At 40.8% G+C, this 19,882-nt stretch overlaps 1 protein-coding gene across 5 annotated transcripts in view; it reads right to left on the reverse strand.

Annotated features, from left to right (window-relative positions):
- nyap2a (neuronal tyrosine-phosphorylated phosphoinositide-3-kinase adaptor 2a) overlaps positions 1-19,882 on the reverse strand; it is a 79,919-nt gene that overhangs the window by 11,379 nt on the left and 48,658 nt on the right. For 2 of the 5 annotated variants that reach the window (XM_085431089.1, XM_085431088.1), the window contains 2 exons: positions 15,974-16,087; positions 1,501-1,613 (listed from right to left, as the gene is read on the reverse strand). In XM_085431089.1, coding sequence (XP_085287215.1) covers positions 1,501-1,613; positions 15,974-16,087 — 227 coding nt within the window. Of the gene's footprint in view, positions 1-366; positions 1,415-1,500; positions 1,614-15,973; positions 16,088-19,882 lie in introns of those variants that run through there. The other 3 variants (XM_085431090.1, XM_085431091.1, XR_014914949.1) reach the window with 3 other exon arrangements.

Consider the following 19,882-nt stretch of genomic DNA (forward strand, 5'->3'; position numbering starts at 1 on the left):
TACATGTCTACCTGACTTGGACATTTGAGCTTAATACAACATATGTTAAAACCTCACTTGTTTTGTTTTGTTTCGTTGTGTTTTATTTTGTTTGTTTGTTTGCTTCTTGCTTTTGGTTGTTGCATCTCTGTATTTGCTGTTATAGAATGCAAAATCTAATAAATACTTGAATTATAAAAAAAAAGAAACACAAATGAAAAAGCTACAAAATATTGGGTCACTGACCCAGGACCATGACAGTGTTGTCCCACTCCCACAGAGTGCACTATGTCTAGATGAACAGAATCAACTCTCTGGGATTTCCTTACCTGAATGATTGAGCATTTGTCAAGATGCCTCTTTGTAGAGTTTTGTGGTGTTTTTGCGTTGTTTTTTTTTTTTTTTTTGTCTCGTTGTTTTTTTCATCTATTGGTGCCATTTTTGGTTTTATTTTTAGTCTTTATTGTGTTTTGTGCCTCTTGGTGTTGTTTTTGTCCCCCTTTTTATTCATGAGCATATGAAATCTGAGTTTCTTGTTGTGTATTGATTCATTTAGCAACAGTAGGCATTATCAGTCTGGCATGTGATTGGCTGTTACTCTGTGATGTGGCATCCTGATGAATCTGTCTTTGTGTCAATATTAATAGTTACAGTCAATACTTTAAGCTTTATTGTCTTTTTTTTCTTTTATTGTCTTTTTTGAGTTAGATAAGCGAATGGACGGACACACACACACACACACACACACACACACACACACACACACACACACACACACAGAAAGACAGACAGAGAAGACAATAACATGTTTTTAATTAGATGACTTTAGCTCACGGTTGTGTGTACGTGTGAAATGATCACAGCAGCTTTCGTGTATGAGGATAACTTTGACATCCATACATTTTGATTATATTATAAACAAATATAATAAGATTATAATTATAGAAACAACCATATTGTACAACATAATCATTGTTAATAAATGATTGAATTTAAGTTTTGCTTACATGTTAAAGAAGTGGGATAGATATTAGTGGGTGGAGTTATTATTGGTGGAAGTAGGTGTGGTTGCATCCACATGTTCAGGTAAAAAGTTTACTGACACTTTTAATTCGATCTTTTATGATTTAAAAGGTTTTAATTTCAGAGTGAATTTGAACAGTGTTGTTGTTAGTTTAGTGTAATGTTAATATAATGTTAGTATTAGCATTTAACTTTGTATCACTATAGAAACTACAGTATAAGTACTGGAGCATTTAACCGCATGCTGTTAGTTTCAAAATGAAAGATAAATCCAAAAGATTGAAATATTTGACATGAATGACACAAAAGTCCAAATTAGTAAAAACGTGCGCACATCTTGTCAGACTTCAGCTGATGGACCAAAGCTTCTTTTACTCTCAAGTTGTTTTATTTTCTCTTGTTCAGTTAAAACCTGTGTAAAAATATTTAAGGTCATTATCATCTCAACATGTAACACAGACAATAAACAGGTAAACAGGTGCTTTACACATGCTGTACCTGGCTTAGGGCAAGGTGATGCGGCTCATGCAGGTGACGATGTGGCATGCCGCCTGGTGAAGGAACTCCTGAAGTCGAAGCTGAGCGGCCGAGCTTACCCGCAGACTTTGGTTCTGCAGATACAGATCAGTGATCGTCAGTAAACTCAAAGAGACATCACCTCGGTGCACATATGTTTGTGTAGATTTTTAGTCCTCCAGGGGTTCTGTTATGAAATAAATATATATTCTTAATGCTTATTTTCTGTTTATATTGTTTTATAGAGCCCAGTGTAGGAAAACACCCTTGTGAGTTAGAATGTAGGCCAAAAGTCACAGAATAGACTGCACGTCCTGTGCAGAAAACAGGAAGTATAGTGCAGAGGAATTTAATAGTTCTTACTAGAGATGGCACGATACCACTTTTTTATGTCCGATACCGATATCATAAATTTGGATATCTGCCGATACCGATATGAATCCGATATAGTGTTTTTTAATCAACAAAACTGTTTTTTTAAATATCTTGCTGCATTTTGTATAAGTTCATACTCAAGTTTAAAACAACAACTACACTAAAGCTATTCTGTTATACCTGTATGCAAAAAAAATATTTCATAGTTCAGCAATACTGATCAATCTAATAAACTTAGACCTACACCATCCTCCCTATTCTGGTATTTTAAAGAGTACTTAGCATATATATTAAGCAACCTAACTAATAGGGTTCCAACTCCCAGCAACAACAAAAATAAATAAATAAAAAATAGGGAACCACCCCTCACGCTCCACCTCATGATGCTTAATCGACGTAATCAACCTTAATTTGATGCAGTGTGAAAAAAAATGCACAGAAATCAATTATTTTTTTTCAATATATTAAAATATTAAATAGATTCAACATCTTTCTTCAACAAAATTGCAGACTGCACAGATGGTACCTTCCCAAAGGAAAAAGTACTATAGCTTACTAGGGTATATATTAGACTTAATAGTCACTATATACAGTAATTGACTTCTATTCATTTTACATCAAATTAAAACTTTGGGTGTCAGATAATTATTTATTAAAAGCTCGACATTTTAAATGAGAATAAGAAAGAAAAGTATGTCTTTGTGCCCCTTTTCCCTGTTCATGCCCTATCGGCCCCCCTGGCTAAACTTTGCTAGATCCGCCCCTGCACAGTTACCAGCGTCAGCTACGTAGAAAAAGATCCTGGTGTAGAAAGTAATATTAAATAAATTCTAACAGCAGCTGATCAAGCTTAAACGTGCTGCTGTTGTTCAACCGCTGGTTTCCTCTTTCTGGTGCAAAGTGGGCCAAAAACAAACAAGAGAGACGGACTCGCGACAGAAAAGCCGATCAGCTGATCATTAAGCAGTTTCATGATTGAAGTAGCAGCAAGAGGAGGAAGTCGCTCCATATATCGCTTGTTAAGCTTAACGCAGGAATGCTTTACAAACATTCAGAGATGGACTTACACACTTGCTTTACTTCTCTCGGGATAACTTTGTCGGAGATGAAATGCCGGGTTGCTAGCGAAGCTCCACATGCTATCCAGACCACCGACAGGTCCCGCACGCCACAGCCGCTCTATCACGTGATGCATACTGCTCCGACGTGCTAACGTTCTGAGGTGAGTTACGGCATGTTGCAAGTTTTGTGAGGTGCTTTCGTGATATTTAATGGATCGGATTACATTTTTTATTTTTCTCCGATATCCGATCCAGTAATTTAGGTCAGTATCGGACCGATACCGATACGTAATATCGGATCGGTCCATCTCTAGTTCTTACCCTTTTTTTTTTGTACCTCGGGGCCCAACCTTTCCACTACACAGTGGCCCGAGGTTAGGGCTATTACTGACACTGAATAAATTGGCGTTGCTTTTGGTTTGATTTATACTTAATAACTACATCCAATCTACTTCATTTTAACGACTAAAACCTTATCAAATAAACATGATGAAGACATGATGCAATGTAATAATCACAAAGACATTTATTTATTATGTGTATGTGAACCTGCACAAAGAACAAAATGCCAAACAGGTTAACTTTCATGGGAATCAAACTGACACAAAAATAATTCACAATTCAATTTTACTACAGCAAAAGAGAAGAAAAAACTGGATAAATAATGTGATGATAAAATAAATACATTCAAAATAATTTTCTGACTAAATGAATAACTAAATAAATAAACTGTTATAGAATGTAAACAAAGCGCAAATGAAAATATAGCCCTATAAAGTCATGGTCCCGGGTCGGTGACCCAGCGTTTTGAGTTTATTGTTATTACTTTTTAGTTTCTTCTGATTTGGTGTGAATTCTTATTTTGTATTAGTTCTTAGGAGTTGGTCCTTGTGTTTAGTGTTTTAGTGTTCTCCCTTCTGCGCTCTGTTCGTGTCCCTAAGTTAGTGTTCTAGAACAGCTTGTGAGTTTCCGGTTTTACTTTGTAAGTCAGTGTCTGGTGATGTCAGTTAGGAACAGCTGTGTCTCCATCCTGTTCGGGCCATTCCTTATTCCCTTCTGTGTGCATTGATAGTGTGTATCTACCTGTGCTCACCGTCGGTTCATCTGTGTTATTCAGTCTTTCTCCGTGTCTCCCCTGCTTTCTCCATGTCATCTCCGTGTATCATCCCGTGTCCTTATATTTTCAGGTTTGTTTATTAGTTTTGCCCAGTCTAGGTTTTAGTAGCTCCCTGTTCCTTATTTCCTGTTTCCTGTTTCCTGTCACTGTAAATAAACACTCACTCGCACCCCAGCCAGTACCTGCATTTTGGGTCCTTCTCTCGTAACACCACATGACTGTTGCCCCAGCCGTGACATATAATCTGTGAGTGAATCTGAAAGTTTCAGCAGTAAACCGTTTTTCATTGGCAGAACCAGAAGTTACTCTTTATATTTAAGACAAATGTGCAAACAGTCACAACAGGTAACTCCCCTTTACCTGAGACACCTGAGCCTGCCTCTGAGACACGATCAAATCTGGTCTGGGTAGGGTTGGGGAAAGGATCACTCTCTGAGTCTGTTTCGGGCTTTGGTCTTGGTTGTGACCACAATGGAAAATCCTGATTCACACAGATATGTAGTTGTGAATGGGAGAAGGAGTTTCACAGCTCTTAGTGCCAGACATGGGTCCTCCTTTGAGACAGCACTCCAGAAGGAGCCCACATCAAGTTTGCTCCACTGCAACTTTAAAGTGCTGTTGGTGGAAACTTCCAGAAGCTGTGAGAACTGGGTCCATTTAGCTGCTGGTGCACGATCAAGAACATGATGTTGTGATGCCTGCAAGTCATTGAAGCTGCACCATCACTGCATACCCCAACACTGTCCTGCCAGTCCAGGTCGTTCTCAGTGAAGTAGTTGTCTTTTCTTTCAAAAGTCATTTTATTACACAAAGGTTTCAGAGCAACGTGTAATACAAAGTAGAGATGGCACGATACCACTTTTTTATGTCCGATACCGATACCGATATCATAAATTTGGATATCTGCTGATACCGATATGAATCCGATATAGTGTTTTTTAATCAACAAAACTGTTTTTTAAATATCTTGCTGCATTTTGTATAAGTTCATACTCAAGTTTAAAACAACAACTACACTAAAACCAAATAACCAAACAAATAGACAGGAACAAGAAAAAAAACGGGGAAGAGGGAGAATCCGTGGGTTACTCAGAAACAATGGACATTATATCTTTTACAGATTGCACATGCGAGGGGGGAAAAGAGTCTTTCCACTTTAGTGAAGTAGCTGTCTGACCAGCAGTAATGAAAGGTTTAGTGCTCTGAGTCTAGAGTTGGGCAGCTTCAGGTCTGCACCAAACATAGCACAGAGTGGCTCTGGTTTAATTTGAGGACTTCAGACATTGTTTGGAAAACAGAGGTCCAAAGGTTGGTCAACAAAGGTTGGTCAACAAAGGACAGGACCAGTACATATGAAGTAATGTACCACCCCCACACCTTCTACTGATTGGATCCACCTCTGGGTATATACACACCATCTTAGCGCTGGATCAGTGCCCCCGATGAACTATCTTAAATTGAATGAGAGTGTGTTGAGCACACATCGATGTATTGTGAACTTGGCCGAGGACAGAGTCCCACAGTTCATCTGTGATATGAAAGTTAAGGTCTTGTTCCCATTTACATTTGATGGCAGCTACTGAAGAACATTGTAAGTGGGAGATTAGATTGTACGAGGCTGATATTGGAGGTTGGACTGACCATTACAACATAATCTACCGGATTGTCTGGAGGTTTTTAGGGGAATTGTGCTGTCATAGTCTGCATGTAGTGTCTGACATGTAAAAAATGAAAAAAACTGAGATGTAGCAATGGCAAATTTAGTGGATATTTGAGAAAAACTTGCAAATTGTCCTTCTAAATCCAAGTCAGCAAAAGATTTTAGACCCTTTCTGTGCCAGATGTGAAAAGCGTTATCTGTCATTGAAGGAACAAATAGGTGGTTTGCTGCAATTGGGCGTTGAAGTGAGAAAGCCTGGTAGGGCTGGGCCATATTATACTGTTCACGGTAATATCTGTACAATGTTAGGCCATGATAAGAAAATGAAATATCGCGATAGAATATGGGTAAAACGTGCATGCGCAGTGCCTTTGTTTTCATACGCACATGGCCGAAAAAGCATGGCGGCAATGGAGAATGAGAAGGGAGAAAGCGGATCATTGAGTGAAACGGATGAACCAGAATTGGTTTGTAAAAATGCTGCAACTTCAGTGATGTGGAACTGGTTTGGTGTTTGTCTGTCAGATACCCACCAAAGCACAATTTTTTTTGTAGAACATGCAAGTGGGCCGTCGTATTGCCATATTTGTCGGACTAAGGTGCTCGTAAATCTGGGAGTAATCTGGGTCCTAAAGTAAGTAAGTGAAATTTATTTATATAGCACATTTCACAGATAAAAATCACAAAGTGCTTTACAATAAGATCAGACATACAAGTTAAAATTAATTAAAAGCCCGTTTGTATAAAAATGTCTTCAGCTGCTTTTTAAAGGAGTCAGTAGAGTCTAGACAGCGTAAAGACAACGGCAGAGAGTTCCACAGCCTCGGTGCCTGAAAAGCCTGATCCCCACGTGTTTTAAACCTAGTACGTGGGACCACCAGTAGTCTCTGACCTGAAGACCTAAGTGCTCGGGATGAAACATGAGGTTTCAGCAGGTCAGAGATATACTGGGGAGCTTCACCGTGCAGAGCTCTAAAAGTTACAACTAAAATTTTAAAATGAACCCTAAAATTTACAGGCAACCAATGAAGAGAAGCCAAAACTGGAGTAATGTGTGACCTCTTGTTTGTACCAGTTAAAAGTCTTGCCGCTGCATTCTGTACAGACTGAAGGCGATCCAGAGCTGATTTGTTGAGACACCTAAAAAGATCGTTACAATAATCCAAACGAGAAGAGATAAAAGCATGAGTAATCATCTCAAGTTCTGCCTTTGACACCAGTAGCCTGAGTTTAGAAATGTTTCTGGGGGCCTCTGGATGTCTGGAGTTTTGATCTCCTCCATACCCGCTTCACACCCTGGAGGACGGGGCTGTGGCCCCCCCACACTCCCTAGCAGATCATTACATGGAGAAACCTTTGGAATGCAAGCATGCTGATCCACACAGGTATGCACACATGGGTATTCACAGACGCGGACTAAAGCTTTCTTGGCTGCTGCCTCAAAGCACACTGTGCGCTGTCTATCTTGCGTGCTGCACAATATCGTTTATTACTTAGTAAATACTGATATCTATGACTAGCTAGTTTATTGTGATGGTGCTTTGTTTTCTCTATTATTATGTTGCTCTTTGTTGTTTGCTGTCTCCTCTGTTTGTTTTTGTTTGTTTGTTTGTTTGTTTTTTTCTCCATACAGGTGACCCAGGAGTTTTTTTTTTTTTTTTTTGTCTCTCTTCCCCCCCCTTCTCACCGTCTCTTCTCCCCTTTGGTTTTCTTTCTTTCTCTCCCCCTCTCTCTCTCATTCATTCCCCCTGTCCTATTTATTAAAAAAAAAAAAAAAAAAAAAAAAAAAAAAATGACAAAGGATGAACTGAAGCTCTGCCATCACGTAATGTCGCATACTGCTGTTTCTGATGTCATTTAGAAAAAAAAAAAAAAAAAAAAAAAAAAAAAAGAAATGTTTCTTAGATGATAAAAACAGTTCCGGACAAGTTGTTTAGAGTGTTTCTCAAGAGACATCGAACTGTCAAATATAATACCTAAGTTTCTGAGACTCGACTGAAATGAAGGGTCTAAAAAACTGATATGCTGCCTAATTTCTGAGAGCATGTGATCAGGTGCAATAATCAAAGTTTCTGTTTTATCTGCATTTATCTGAAGGAAACTGTCATTTAACCATTGTTTGATTTCTGACAGACAATTATTTAAATAAGACAATTTATACAACTCAGAAGCTTTGAAAGAACAGTACAACTGAATGTCATCAGCATAGAGATGATAAGAAATATTATTGTAACGTCTGATAATGTGGCCTAGAGGGAGGATATACAGCAAAAAGAGAATAGGACCTAAAACAGATCCTTGAGGTACCCCAGAAGACAGAACTGATGTTTCCGACAGCACATGATTTATACAGACAGTAAAGGATCTCTCAGATAGATACGACATAAACCATTTTAAAACAACGCCAGTAATCCCAAACAAGTCCTTCAGCCTATTTATCATGATGCTGTGATCAACAGTATCAAAAGCAGAGCTGAGATCCAACATAACCAGAACAGTGTACTCTCCAGAGTCTGCTGCCATCAGAATGTCACTAGACACTTTAAGCAAAGCGGTTTCAGTGGAGTGCAATTTGCGGAAACCAGACTGGAAAATGTCCAGAACATTGTTCTTTTCCAAAAAGTTGTTAAGTTGTTCTGCAACTGTTTTTTCCAAGATCTTTGACACCAATGGTAGTTTTGATATTGGCCTGTAACTGCTTGGAAGAGATGGATCCAAATTTGGTTTCTTTAACATTGGTTCAACAATAGCTTGTTTAAAATAGCTAGGAACTGAGCCAGTATAAAGAGAAGTATTAATTATTTCCAGAATACAGGGGCAAATAGAATCAAACACACTAATGAAAAATGGAGGAAGTACATCAAGGTGGCTTGAAGTCAGTTTCATTCGACCAAGCAGAGCACTGATGTCCTGTAAGGTAACAGGAGTAAAAGAGGACCAGGTATCAGAGGTAAGCAACGTGTCAGTGTGCTACTGAGAGGATGATGGAGAAATATTAGACCTGACAGCAGCGACCTTATTAACAAAATAGTTTAAAAAGTCATTACAATCAGATTTAGTATAGACTGGTACATGAGGAATATCAGGAGAGACAATGTTTTTAATTGTATCAAACAATACTCTGGGATTTTTCTTTTTTGAAGCTATTAGATTAGCAAAATATTCCGTTCTGGCATCCGCCCGCTTCTGGTCCCAAAGTCAAACGAACACTGCAGCATCACTGAGAGTTAAAAACTGTCTAAATTCTTTCATCTTTAATAAAACGATCAGCATTGCTGCTTTACCAGGTGTAACTATGAAGTTTAACATCCAGGCATCCATGAAAACAGAATTTATTACATTTAACGGAGTTATAAGTTAGCGGAAGTTAGCGGAAGTTAGCGGAAGTTAGCTCGCTAGTTTCCACCTAAACATGATATAGCATGTTCTGACTGAGAGATTTCAGAAAAAATTCAAACGTACAGCTCTGCTATCACTTCCAACATAAATGAAGCCAGAAAACTAAACAGCAGTGACGTTTGTAGGGTTACTGAAGTTGGGCTAGCTGGTATATAATGATGTGCTATGTGATCGCTAGCGACACAGCTATGTTAGCATAACATAAACAGTGAAGCTGGAGGATGAATGCTAACACTTTTCCACTCGCTAAAAGTTAACGTGAAGGTTCCTGATGGTTAGAGACAAATGCAATCGCATGGCAGGATGCTGTAAACGGACCAAACTTCAGTCAGGAGAACAACTGAGATAATCCATCCACAATACAAGGTTAGTCATTCATATACTGCAACAACACAGGAATAGAGCAACTTTGATAGAATACAGCATTAATGAATGAATGGTACAGAAGTGGAAGAAGCAAGAAGAATGAGTTGAATAAGGTTTGATAAGGTTATCTGACTACTTTGTTTCGCTTAATGTTTCTTATAATCCTGTGCACCGAAAAATACGTATTTGACTTTTTTGGCCAGAGGGGCCGATGGCGCAATATGGCAGCTTCGCCTCTGTCAGTCTGCCCCAGGGCAGCTGTGGCTACAACTGTAGCTTGCCTTCACCAGTGTATGAATGTGAGAGCGAATGAATAGTGGTATTGTAAAGCGCTTTGAGGGGTCCCGAAAAGCGCTATATAAATGCAATCCATTATTGTTATTATTATTATTATTTTTATTTGGCACACTGCAGTTTAATGTTGCAAAGCACCTCTTTTTAACTTCAGTGGATATTATACATGGTTATGCTCAGCAAGGAATTTGCATTTGCACAGTTAAATTTTTATATAACTTTAATGCACATAAAAAACAGCTGCTTGTTTAAGTGAAAATAAATGGGTTTTTTGCACTAGTAAAGTTGTGGAGTTGTATTTTGTCTCACATCAATTATATTGTCAGTTATATCGTTATCGCAAATTTTCAAATATATATATCGTGATAAATATTTTTGGCCATATTGCCCTGCTCTAAAGCTCGGAGGCCAAGACTCTTCCTAAACTGAGTCCAGATTCTAAGACTGCTGGACTACTCTATGATTGCTAGGCTAGAGTAAAGGCAGGGCCAGAGGGAGCGATGAGCCCAAAGTTGTGGGTAGAGAAATTTTCCTGCTCGAATAAGACTCCATGGTGACCCAAAGTGGTGATGATAGGTCAAGGTGGTACTCTCTCACATACAGCATACACCAAAATAGTCAGAGTAGCGACAGTTAGTTACCCCTTATGCCGTGGGACTAGCGTAAAGCAGTTTAATCCAGGAGCCCATTCCAAACCTTTCTAAAGTAAAAAACAAATACTACCACTCCACCCTATCAAATGCTTTTTCTGCATCCATAGCAATAAAGCATTCAGCCACAACATGGTTGGGGGTATAGATAATATTAAAAAGTTGCTGTATGTTAAAGAAGGAATGTTGATTTTTAATAAGGCCAGTTTGGTCGGGAGAAATTGTAGCAATTTCTTCCAGCCTGTGTGCCAGTAGCTTAGACAGAATTTTAACATCTGTGTTTAACAGAGATATAGGTCTATAAGAAGCACAGTCAGTTGGGTCCTTGTCCTTGTAACACTGTTATACAGGCCTGGTAACATGATGAAGGAAGTGCCCCAAAGTCAAGCAATTCTGCGAAAACTTGGCAAAGGAAGGGAGCCAAATTGTCTGAGAATTTTTTTATTATTAAAGTGTGTAGAAAATCCATCAGAGCCTGGAGATTTCCTGGATTGCATGGATGCTATTGCCACCTGAATTTCCTGTTTTTTTAATGGGGGCTTCCAGAAAAATGGGGGCTTCTGGAGGAAGCGAAGGCATATCGATGGAGTCAAAGAAGTCATGCAAATCTTTTACATCTACTGTAGATTCTGACGTAAATAATTTAGAGTAAAATGAAGAGAAAATGTCATTAATCGCCTTCTGATCTGTAGTCATCACTCCATTGTCCGCCCTCACTCCTGTTATGATTTGTTTAGCTCTCATGCCGCACAGTCGATTAGCCAAAAGCTTACAAGTCTTTCCACCATGTTCGTAAAATTCACTCTTGTTCCTTCTTCTTTGGCTCTCAGCGAAGGCGGTCGCACTTTTCTCCTCTTCTCTCCCTTATCTTCCCTGCTTAGCTCCTCATGTCTTTGTCTTGTCTCATGTTTTTTATTACTTTCCCTGGAACAGTCTCTCACAGTCTGTTCTTTAAAACCTAAAAGAGAATTATGGATTTGATCAACTGGTCTCTGAATGCTATTGACACCCTTTAACGAGAAGTCTGGGCTCGGGAGAGCCCGAGTGCCCTGGAGGGACTTTCCCTGCCGGATACACGATGGACGGGTGGCAGAGGGTCGTGTGCCTGGCGGGACTGTTGATCGAGGACGCTGAAGATATGTACCTATTCGGAACCATGATAACAGGGTTCATGCTGATCGGAGCTGGCTTGGCCCTGGCTTATCGGAGAATTAAGACAGCGGAACCGGCTGTTCAAATCCCCACAAGGCTGCCCGCTGGGATTGGAACGACAGGTGCGACTTCTCAGAAAGGGCTCACTGAAGGCAGCATGGTTAAGAGCTTGGAGGCGCTTAAGACTGCAGTGAATGCTCAGAATAACACCTTTGAGCGTATGTATGTTGGATTACATCAGGAAAGAATCAACTCAGAACAACATCTCTGGGTGGAGCTGGATTACATCTTGGATCAGTTGGCTGCAGTCCTGAGGTCTCAGAATCTGCTATGTGAGCAAAAAGAGTGACAAGACCACAGAATCAACGGCTAATAACATCACGGAGAAGCTCGCAGCTATTAACGGGAGATTGAGAGACCAGTGTCAGAGTGTTAAAAACAGCTTGAAATTCTCACGAGTTGTTTGCAAAAGAAAAATTACCATCATAATGCGGCTACCCCTTCGGCGCCAGCTGTGGGCTCAAGGCTGGAGCTGAACAAAACTCCCTGATAACGACTGTGTTGAGTCTGTTCCTTCCCATTCCATGCAAGGCCACCTGGGTTGGCTGGAAGACTGTTTACTTAGCCTGGCAGGGCGAAGGACACAGTCTTGTTACACCCCAGCCCAGGGAAAACTGGCGTGCAACATAAGGAAAATAAAAATAAGGAAAAATGCCCCCCCACTCCCTGCTCTTAAGGAGGACGAACCAACAAAAAACAGCTACCACGGATTTCACAACAGCCAGTCAGTTTATTGAGTCCCAAAAGGTAGCAAGCATCAGGGTGAGCATGGCCAAAACAACAAACAAAAACTCTAGAAATGAAATGCAGCTGGCTTACCTTCACAGAAAACCCCAAACGAAAATTATAGGTGTCTTACCTGCCTCCCTAACCAAAAACAGGAGAAAAGGTTCCCAAAGAAAAATGGCTTCTCACCCCTACAGCTACCGAGTAAAAACAGTATCGACAACTATTTACATCTATATACAACAAACTATTTACAACACAGGGGGAGATCACGACCCATGACAAACTGAAACACAGGGCTTAAATACATAGAGGGAACAATCAGGGAATGGACAACAGGAGGGAAACACAGCTGGGGCAAATCAGAACTAACGAGACAAGGAAGCGTAACCTGAACACACTGAGATAAGACAGACCTTCAAAGTAAAACAGGAAACACATAACAGTCACGCCTAAAACAAAACACTGACAACATTGAATTGTAACAGTCTCAGCTGAACTATGGACACGCACACACATACACTTACACTGATAAGCACGCACTCATCCCCCTCCCTTTCCAAACGCCTTCGATGCTTGTTTCCTGCGGGGGAACACGGCGGGTCTGTGTGCCACGCTGGAATGGTAGCGCTGTGCAGGGCGGCTGCTGTGTTCGCTTCGGATTACTCCTCACCCCCCACCCAATCCTGTGGCTTGTCATGTCTTTCACAATGTTGTGCTGTGGACATTTATGTGCCCTGCATGTGGCGAATAAAGCTTTGATTGATTGATTGATTGATTGATAATCAGACATCCTTCCACTTGCTGAGTTGAAAGTAGGGTGAGTTTGGTTTGTAAGCTCAGGCGTTCTTTGTACAGCGCCGGTCATGGTGATTGACCGTACTGCCTGTTGATGCTCATAATCTGGTCTGAAATAAGCCTCTGCTCCCATTGTGCACACTGTCTTTGAGATGCTGCCAATTAAATTATTTCTCCTCTCAGGAACGCCTTTAAAGCCTCCCATACCGTCCTGTTTGGCATACCAGGTGTTCCATTCTCACTAAGTAACGTTTTAATTTTACAAGAAATATTAAAGACAAATTGTTCATCTGTGAGCAACAATGGATCCAACCTGCAGATCTTTCTCACAAACTTACAGCCCAAAAACAACAACAACAAAAAAAACATGAAAACTAACCCCACCCGAGAAATAAAATACAATAACATGCCACAACGTAAAGGGAACTAAAACAATACCAACCACCAATATTACCTCAGCAGGTTGCATTGAACAGCAACTGCCTAAGCCCCTGCTCGCTTCCCATACTAGCTAAGTACTCCCCCGTACCACTACCACGTACGCCTTGTACCTGCACCATTAAACGTTAACCCCTAAACTTAAAGCAGGGCCCATATTTAAAGGTGATGAAGAAGAGAAACAAAACACAACAAGACCAAAGCAACCACACAACAAACAAGTTTTCCTTAAAATGAACAGCAAAGAACACAATACTATACTAACGGCACGGCTGTACAGTATCAGTCAGATCAAGGGTGCTGCGCAGACCAGTCTGACCTATTATACTGGTGATTTAAGGTGAGTGCACTGACCGGCTACAATAGCCACCTCAGGATGGAGAGCGTTGGTCTTCCTCAAAGGATTAAATAAAGTGGGTAGCCTCATCAACTGACTCCGGTTGACGGTTATTTCCATCTGGAAGAGTAATCCGAAGTATGGCGGGGAAGAATAGGGAAGGTTGGAGGCCTCTCCTATACAACTCGGCCATAACATCCTTATACTGGGCTCGCTGATTTTCGAAGTCTGCGTTGTAGTCCATTTAGAACTGGAGCTTGTGTCCACAGTACTCAGTTTGCTGTGGACCCAGATCCACTGATTCCGGCAAACCCACCAGACGAATGTTTGGCCCTCTGCTTCTGCTCTCCAAGTCAGAAAGTTTAGTTTTGAAAAGTTTGTTCTCCCCCTCTCTCCCCCTTCACATTTAGTCCATCTTGTCCAGCTTACCATTAATTACATCAAGATGTAGGCTTAACATCTGCAGCTATGGCTGTTCTGTGCTGTTCAAGCAAGGCGACAAGCGCCGGTTTCAGGGCAGCACTAGCGCCACTCTCAGCAGCAGTTTTCTTCTCAGTTTGTCTTCTTACCTTGGACATCTTTTAAGTGTCATACTTATTAAAGGCCCCCAAACATACATGTCTAACAGCAAAGTGGGGATCAGGAAGTAAAATAATAAGAGTTAAGCAGGTGCTAGTAGCTGACACACCTTACCCCACTGCCAGAAAAATGAAATCCCCATAAGTAGTTGTCAATGCAGTGGAAACTCTCCTGAGTCATGGCTCGTGTTGGTAGCTCTCCACAAAACAGCATGTCTTCATGTAAACTGCTGTCCCAGCAATAATGTACAAAAGCCAGAAACAATGCACCATTCGTGACCAGTGTTGTTCAAATTACTAAAAAAAAATGTAATTAGTCACTTATTACTTCTCCAAAAAACCAATCCTGTTACATTACTGATTACTTATTTTCAAATGTAATTAGTAACTTATTACTCAGTTACTTTTTAAAAACATGATACACAACCTGAATATGTAATATAAAGCAACAGACCTTTCAGCCCAATTCTATTTTTTTCTCCATAATCCATCATATCAAACTGAATCTAATGAAAAAGTCTCTTCATAAACTTGTTTCATTAGTTTTAATCTTTTAACTTTATGCATCAAGCAAAATTAAATTATATGCAACAGTCTTTGACTTGAAGAAATTCTTTAACATTTAAACTTATTTTTTGCATATTCCAGCATATAAAATAAAATGTTTTGTGTTTACACTCTTTCAAATAGATGCAAGTAAAACACAGTCGAAAATAAATTAAATCAAAGATTCAGCAGCACTTCTATAGTCACCTGTTTAGCAGGAGTGGGGCGGGTGGAGGTTTGCCCACAGCAGTCATGTCAGTGGGTTTCTCTGGGGGTTTCTCTGTGAGTGTCACATTCCCGTGGCAGCCCGCTCGCTGCACGCTCAGATTTGAAATTTAATTTTTCGCTGTAGAAAGAAGTTTTCTTCCCATGCAGAGTGCACTGCAGACGCTAATGTTTCTGTCACTTTTTACAGAATCAAACTCAAAGTAATGTGAGTACTTCCAAGCTTTAATCGCTGCATGGTTGTACTCTCTCCATCGCTCTATATTTTCCAATGTCACTTTTATCTTCATTTTTGTGTTTTGAGAACTTCTCCATATCTTTTAATAACTCCAAATGACAGGCAGAGTGTCTTCTTCTGCTTGCTTATTGAGGCTGATTAAACAACTCCCACCAAGTGGGCTTCATCCACTACTTTCAGGAACAAGCTGCACATACAAAATCTATCACACTGAAAACATGCTGCACATAAAAATATCAGCGCAAACACGGTCCTTCAGCTGATTTTACCTGTCTTGAAGTTTCTGTAAATGGCAGCATGAAGTTGGAGTGCTACAACTGTAAAAAACATCTCTCTCTCTCAAGACACACTGACACAATGTTCAGCAGACCTTTCTCTTCTCTTCATAGTTAAACTCCTTAAACATGAAGTCAGTGATGTTGCTTTCTGACTCACCTCCTCCTCCTGTCAGCATCATGGTGGGACTGACAGATGACCTCCCCATCCTGCTGGAAACCGGACTCGACTGTCCATCTCTGTCTTTACTGTCATGTCTGGACTTGCCATCTCCTACAGAGGCACAACAACATCAACTCAGTAAGTCCTGAAGAGTCAGTCAAAGTAAACTTTATCGTCATCTCTGCCATATACAGTACAGTATACAGGGAGTGCAGAATTATTAGGCAAGTTGTATTTTTGAGGAATAATTTTATTATTGAACAACAACCATGTTCTCAATGAACCCAAAAAACTCATTAATATCAAAGCTGAATGTTTTTGGAAGTAGTTTTTAGTTTGTTTTTAGTTTTAGCTATTTTAGGGGGATATCTGTGTGTGCAGGTGACTATTACTGTGCATAATTATTAGGCAACTTAACAAAAAACAAATATATACCCATTTCAATGATTTATTTTTACCAGTGAAACCAATATAACATCTCCACATTCACAAATATACATTTCTGACATTCAAAAACAAAACAAAAACAAATCAGCGACCAATATAGCCACCTTTCTTTGCAAGGACACTCAAAAGCCTGCCATCCATGGATTCTGTCAGTGTTTTGATCTGTTCACCATCAACATTGCGTGCAGCAGCAACCACAGCCTCCCAGACACTGTTCAGAGAGGTGTACTGTTTTCCCTCCTTGTAAATCTCACATTTGATGATGGACCACAGGTTCTCAATGGGGTTCAGAGCAGGTGAACAAGGAGGCCATGTCATTAGTTTTCTTCTTTTATACCCTTTCTTGCCAGCCACGCTGTGGAGTACTTGGACGCATGTGATGGAGCATTGTCCTGCATGAAAATCACGTTTTTCTTGAAGGATGCAGACTTCTTCCTGTACCACTGCTTGAAGAAGGTGTCTTCCAGAAACTGGCAGTAGGACTGGGAGTTGAGCTTGACTCCATCCTCAACCCGAAAAGGCCCCACAAGCTCATCTTTGATGATACCAGCCCAAACCAGTACTCCACCTCCACCTTGCTGGCGTCTGAGTGGGACTGGAGCTCTCTGCCCTTTACCAATCCAGCCACGGGCCCATCCATCTGGCCCATCAAGACTCACTCTCATTTCATCAGTCCATAAAACCTTAGAAAAACCAGTCTTGAGATATTTCTTGGCCCAGTCTTGACGTTTCAGCTTGTGTGTCTTGTTCAGTGGTGGTCGTCTTTCAGCCTTTCTTACCTTGGCCATGTCTCTGAGTATTGCACACCTTGTGCTTTTGGGCACTCCAGTGATGTTGCAGCTCTGAAATATGGCCAAACTGGTGGCAAGTGGCATCTTGGCAGCTGCACGCTTGACTTTTCTCAGTTCATGGGCATTATTTTGCGCCTTGGTTTTTCCACACGCTTCTTGCGACCCTGTTGACTATTTTGAATGAAACGCTTGATTGTTCGATGATCACGCTTCAGAAGCTTTGCAATTTTGAGACTGCTGCATCCCTCTGCCAGATATCTCACTATTTTTGACTTTTCTGAGCCTGTCAAGTCCTTCTTTTGACCCATTTTGCCAAAGGAAAGGACGTTGCCTAATAATTATGCACACCTGATATAGGGTGTTGATGTCATTAGACCACACCCCTTCTCATTACAGAGATGCACATCACCTAATATGCTTAATTGGTAGTAGGCTTTCGAGCCTATACAGCTTGGAGTAAGACAACATGCATGAAGAGGATGATGTGGACAAAATACTCATTTGTTTAATAATTCTGCACTCCCTGTATAGAGAGACGAGATGATGAGGCTCCAGTTCATTCAGTGCAAAATAACAACAATAAATATAGGAAGAGTAAGACATAAATATGCACTTCAAGACTAAGGTAAGGGGAGATATACACTTTGCAGTTGTATGTTGTTTGTTGGTATTTGTCTACAGCAGCAAAAGAAGCTGCAGAGGAAGTAAAGAAACACTCAGTTCCTGTGACATCAGACCTTGACCCATTAAACCTATTATCAAACCAAACCATGCAGCTTATCAATTTGCAGTCCACTTCTTCTTATACACAATATACTATGCAATATATTCCACCCCTGCCTAAAGACAGTCATATTTATTCTGCCAATGAACATTCAGATAGTTGCTGTGAAAGATGAGTGCATCTGACCTGCTCTTTCGTTTATGGCATGTAGTCTGTTTTATCTCAAGAAATAACTCTGTGATCTTTTTGTTGTCCATGTTAAGACGTACTTTCACCATAGCAGACCCACGTCCATCTTTACAAAGGAGTTGAGTGTCAGAGCACTTGGAATCTCTGAGCACCACATTTCAAATGTCCCAGAGGTGTAAGTTAAAGGGGGACGGAGCGACTGCAGGTGCAGTGTCTGTGGTGCTTCAGCATCTGGATAGCGGTATAGAAGAGGAGCAAGCATAAAGGGAGTAACTTTTTTTTAAGTGTCAGGTAATTTCAAATGCTATGTTTTTACGAGTTTAACAAATATCTGCAAACACACAAACTGTTTGTGTGCAGTCTTTGCAGTGAGTTGCTAGCTAAAGATATAGCTGCTGCATTTCCAGGAAGAGAAAAAAATGAGAGCTAACTCAGAAATGATAGTAAAGCTAAGAGCTTTTCAGGGGCATTAGATGAACTGTAATTTAAAAATTAAATGTAATTGTCTTGATGCTCAATTATCCAAGTGAGGAACTCCCACAGAGTTGATTCTGTTCATCTGGACGTTTCAGTAGGAGAAACGGTTCATCAGGATCAGGTGACTGCAGGTTCAAACCTTATAAACAGGACATTTGTACAATGACTGAAACTAGCACCACTTACTGAACAATGGGCTTGGAGGTCTGTTCTGCCTTGAGTTTAGTGCCCCCTACTGGGCCTTGTAAATTGTTGTTAATGTGCATGCACTTTGACCAAGAACAAGAAGTCAGCCATGTTAGTTGGGGTAAATGGCCTGTAGTTATATAGCGCTTTACTAGTCCCTAAGGACCCCAAAGCACTTTACATATCCAGTCATCCACCCATTCACACACTGGTGATGGCAAGCTACATTGTAGCCACAGCCACCCTGGGGCGCACTGACAGAGGCGAGGCTGCCGGACACTGGCGCCACCGGGCCCTCTGACCACCACCAGTAGGCAACGGGTGAAGTGTCTTGCCCAAGGACACAACGACCGAGACTGTCCGAGCCGGGGCTCGAACCGGCAACCTTCCGATTACAAGGCGAACTCCCAACTCTTGAGCCACGATCGCCCCGATAGACTCCATGCGACGATGTGTTGCACTGCATGAGGCAAATGGTGGTCACACCAGATACTGACCGGTTCTGGGTCCCCAGACCCCCAATAGCGCAAAAAACTGCACATTCCAGGGTGGCCTTTTGTTGTGGGCAGTCTGAGGTACACCTGTGCACTACTCATGATGTCAGATCAGCATCCTGATGTGGCACACCTGTGAGGTGGGATGGATTATCTCAATATAGCAGATGTGCCCACTACCACACATTTGGACTGATTTGTGACCACTGTTTGGGAGGGATGGTTATATTGTGTATCTGGAATGAATTTTAGGTCTCTACGTCCATCCCATGGGGAATGGGAGCAAAAACAAAAGTGTTGCGTTTATATTTTTGTTCAGTGTAAGTTGAAGGGTTCCTGTAATTGTCTGCTGCAATCCTCTTTCTTGTTTATGCCTTCAAAAGCATTGTCTTTTCACTGTGATGCAATGGTGTATGGTAGTGCAATGTAAAATAAGTCACCTGGAGCTTGGATGCTATATCCTGACTCCCGTATCCTTTTGAATGGAGTTTGGCTGGCTGCTGAATTGTGTACATACGCACATATGCACACACACAAGGAGAGCAGTACAGTGAAAAGACGAATACCCAGATGGCTAAACTATACTATTGCAGCAGAT

This window comes from Copadichromis virginalis, linkage group LG14, assembly GCF_057382275.1.
Source record: "Copadichromis virginalis isolate Kocher_CV1m ecotype Utaka linkage group LG14, C_Virginalis_male_GT1.1, whole genome shotgun sequence".
NCBI classification, from domain to species: domain Eukaryota; kingdom Metazoa; phylum Chordata; class Actinopteri; order Cichliformes; family Cichlidae; genus Copadichromis; species Copadichromis virginalis.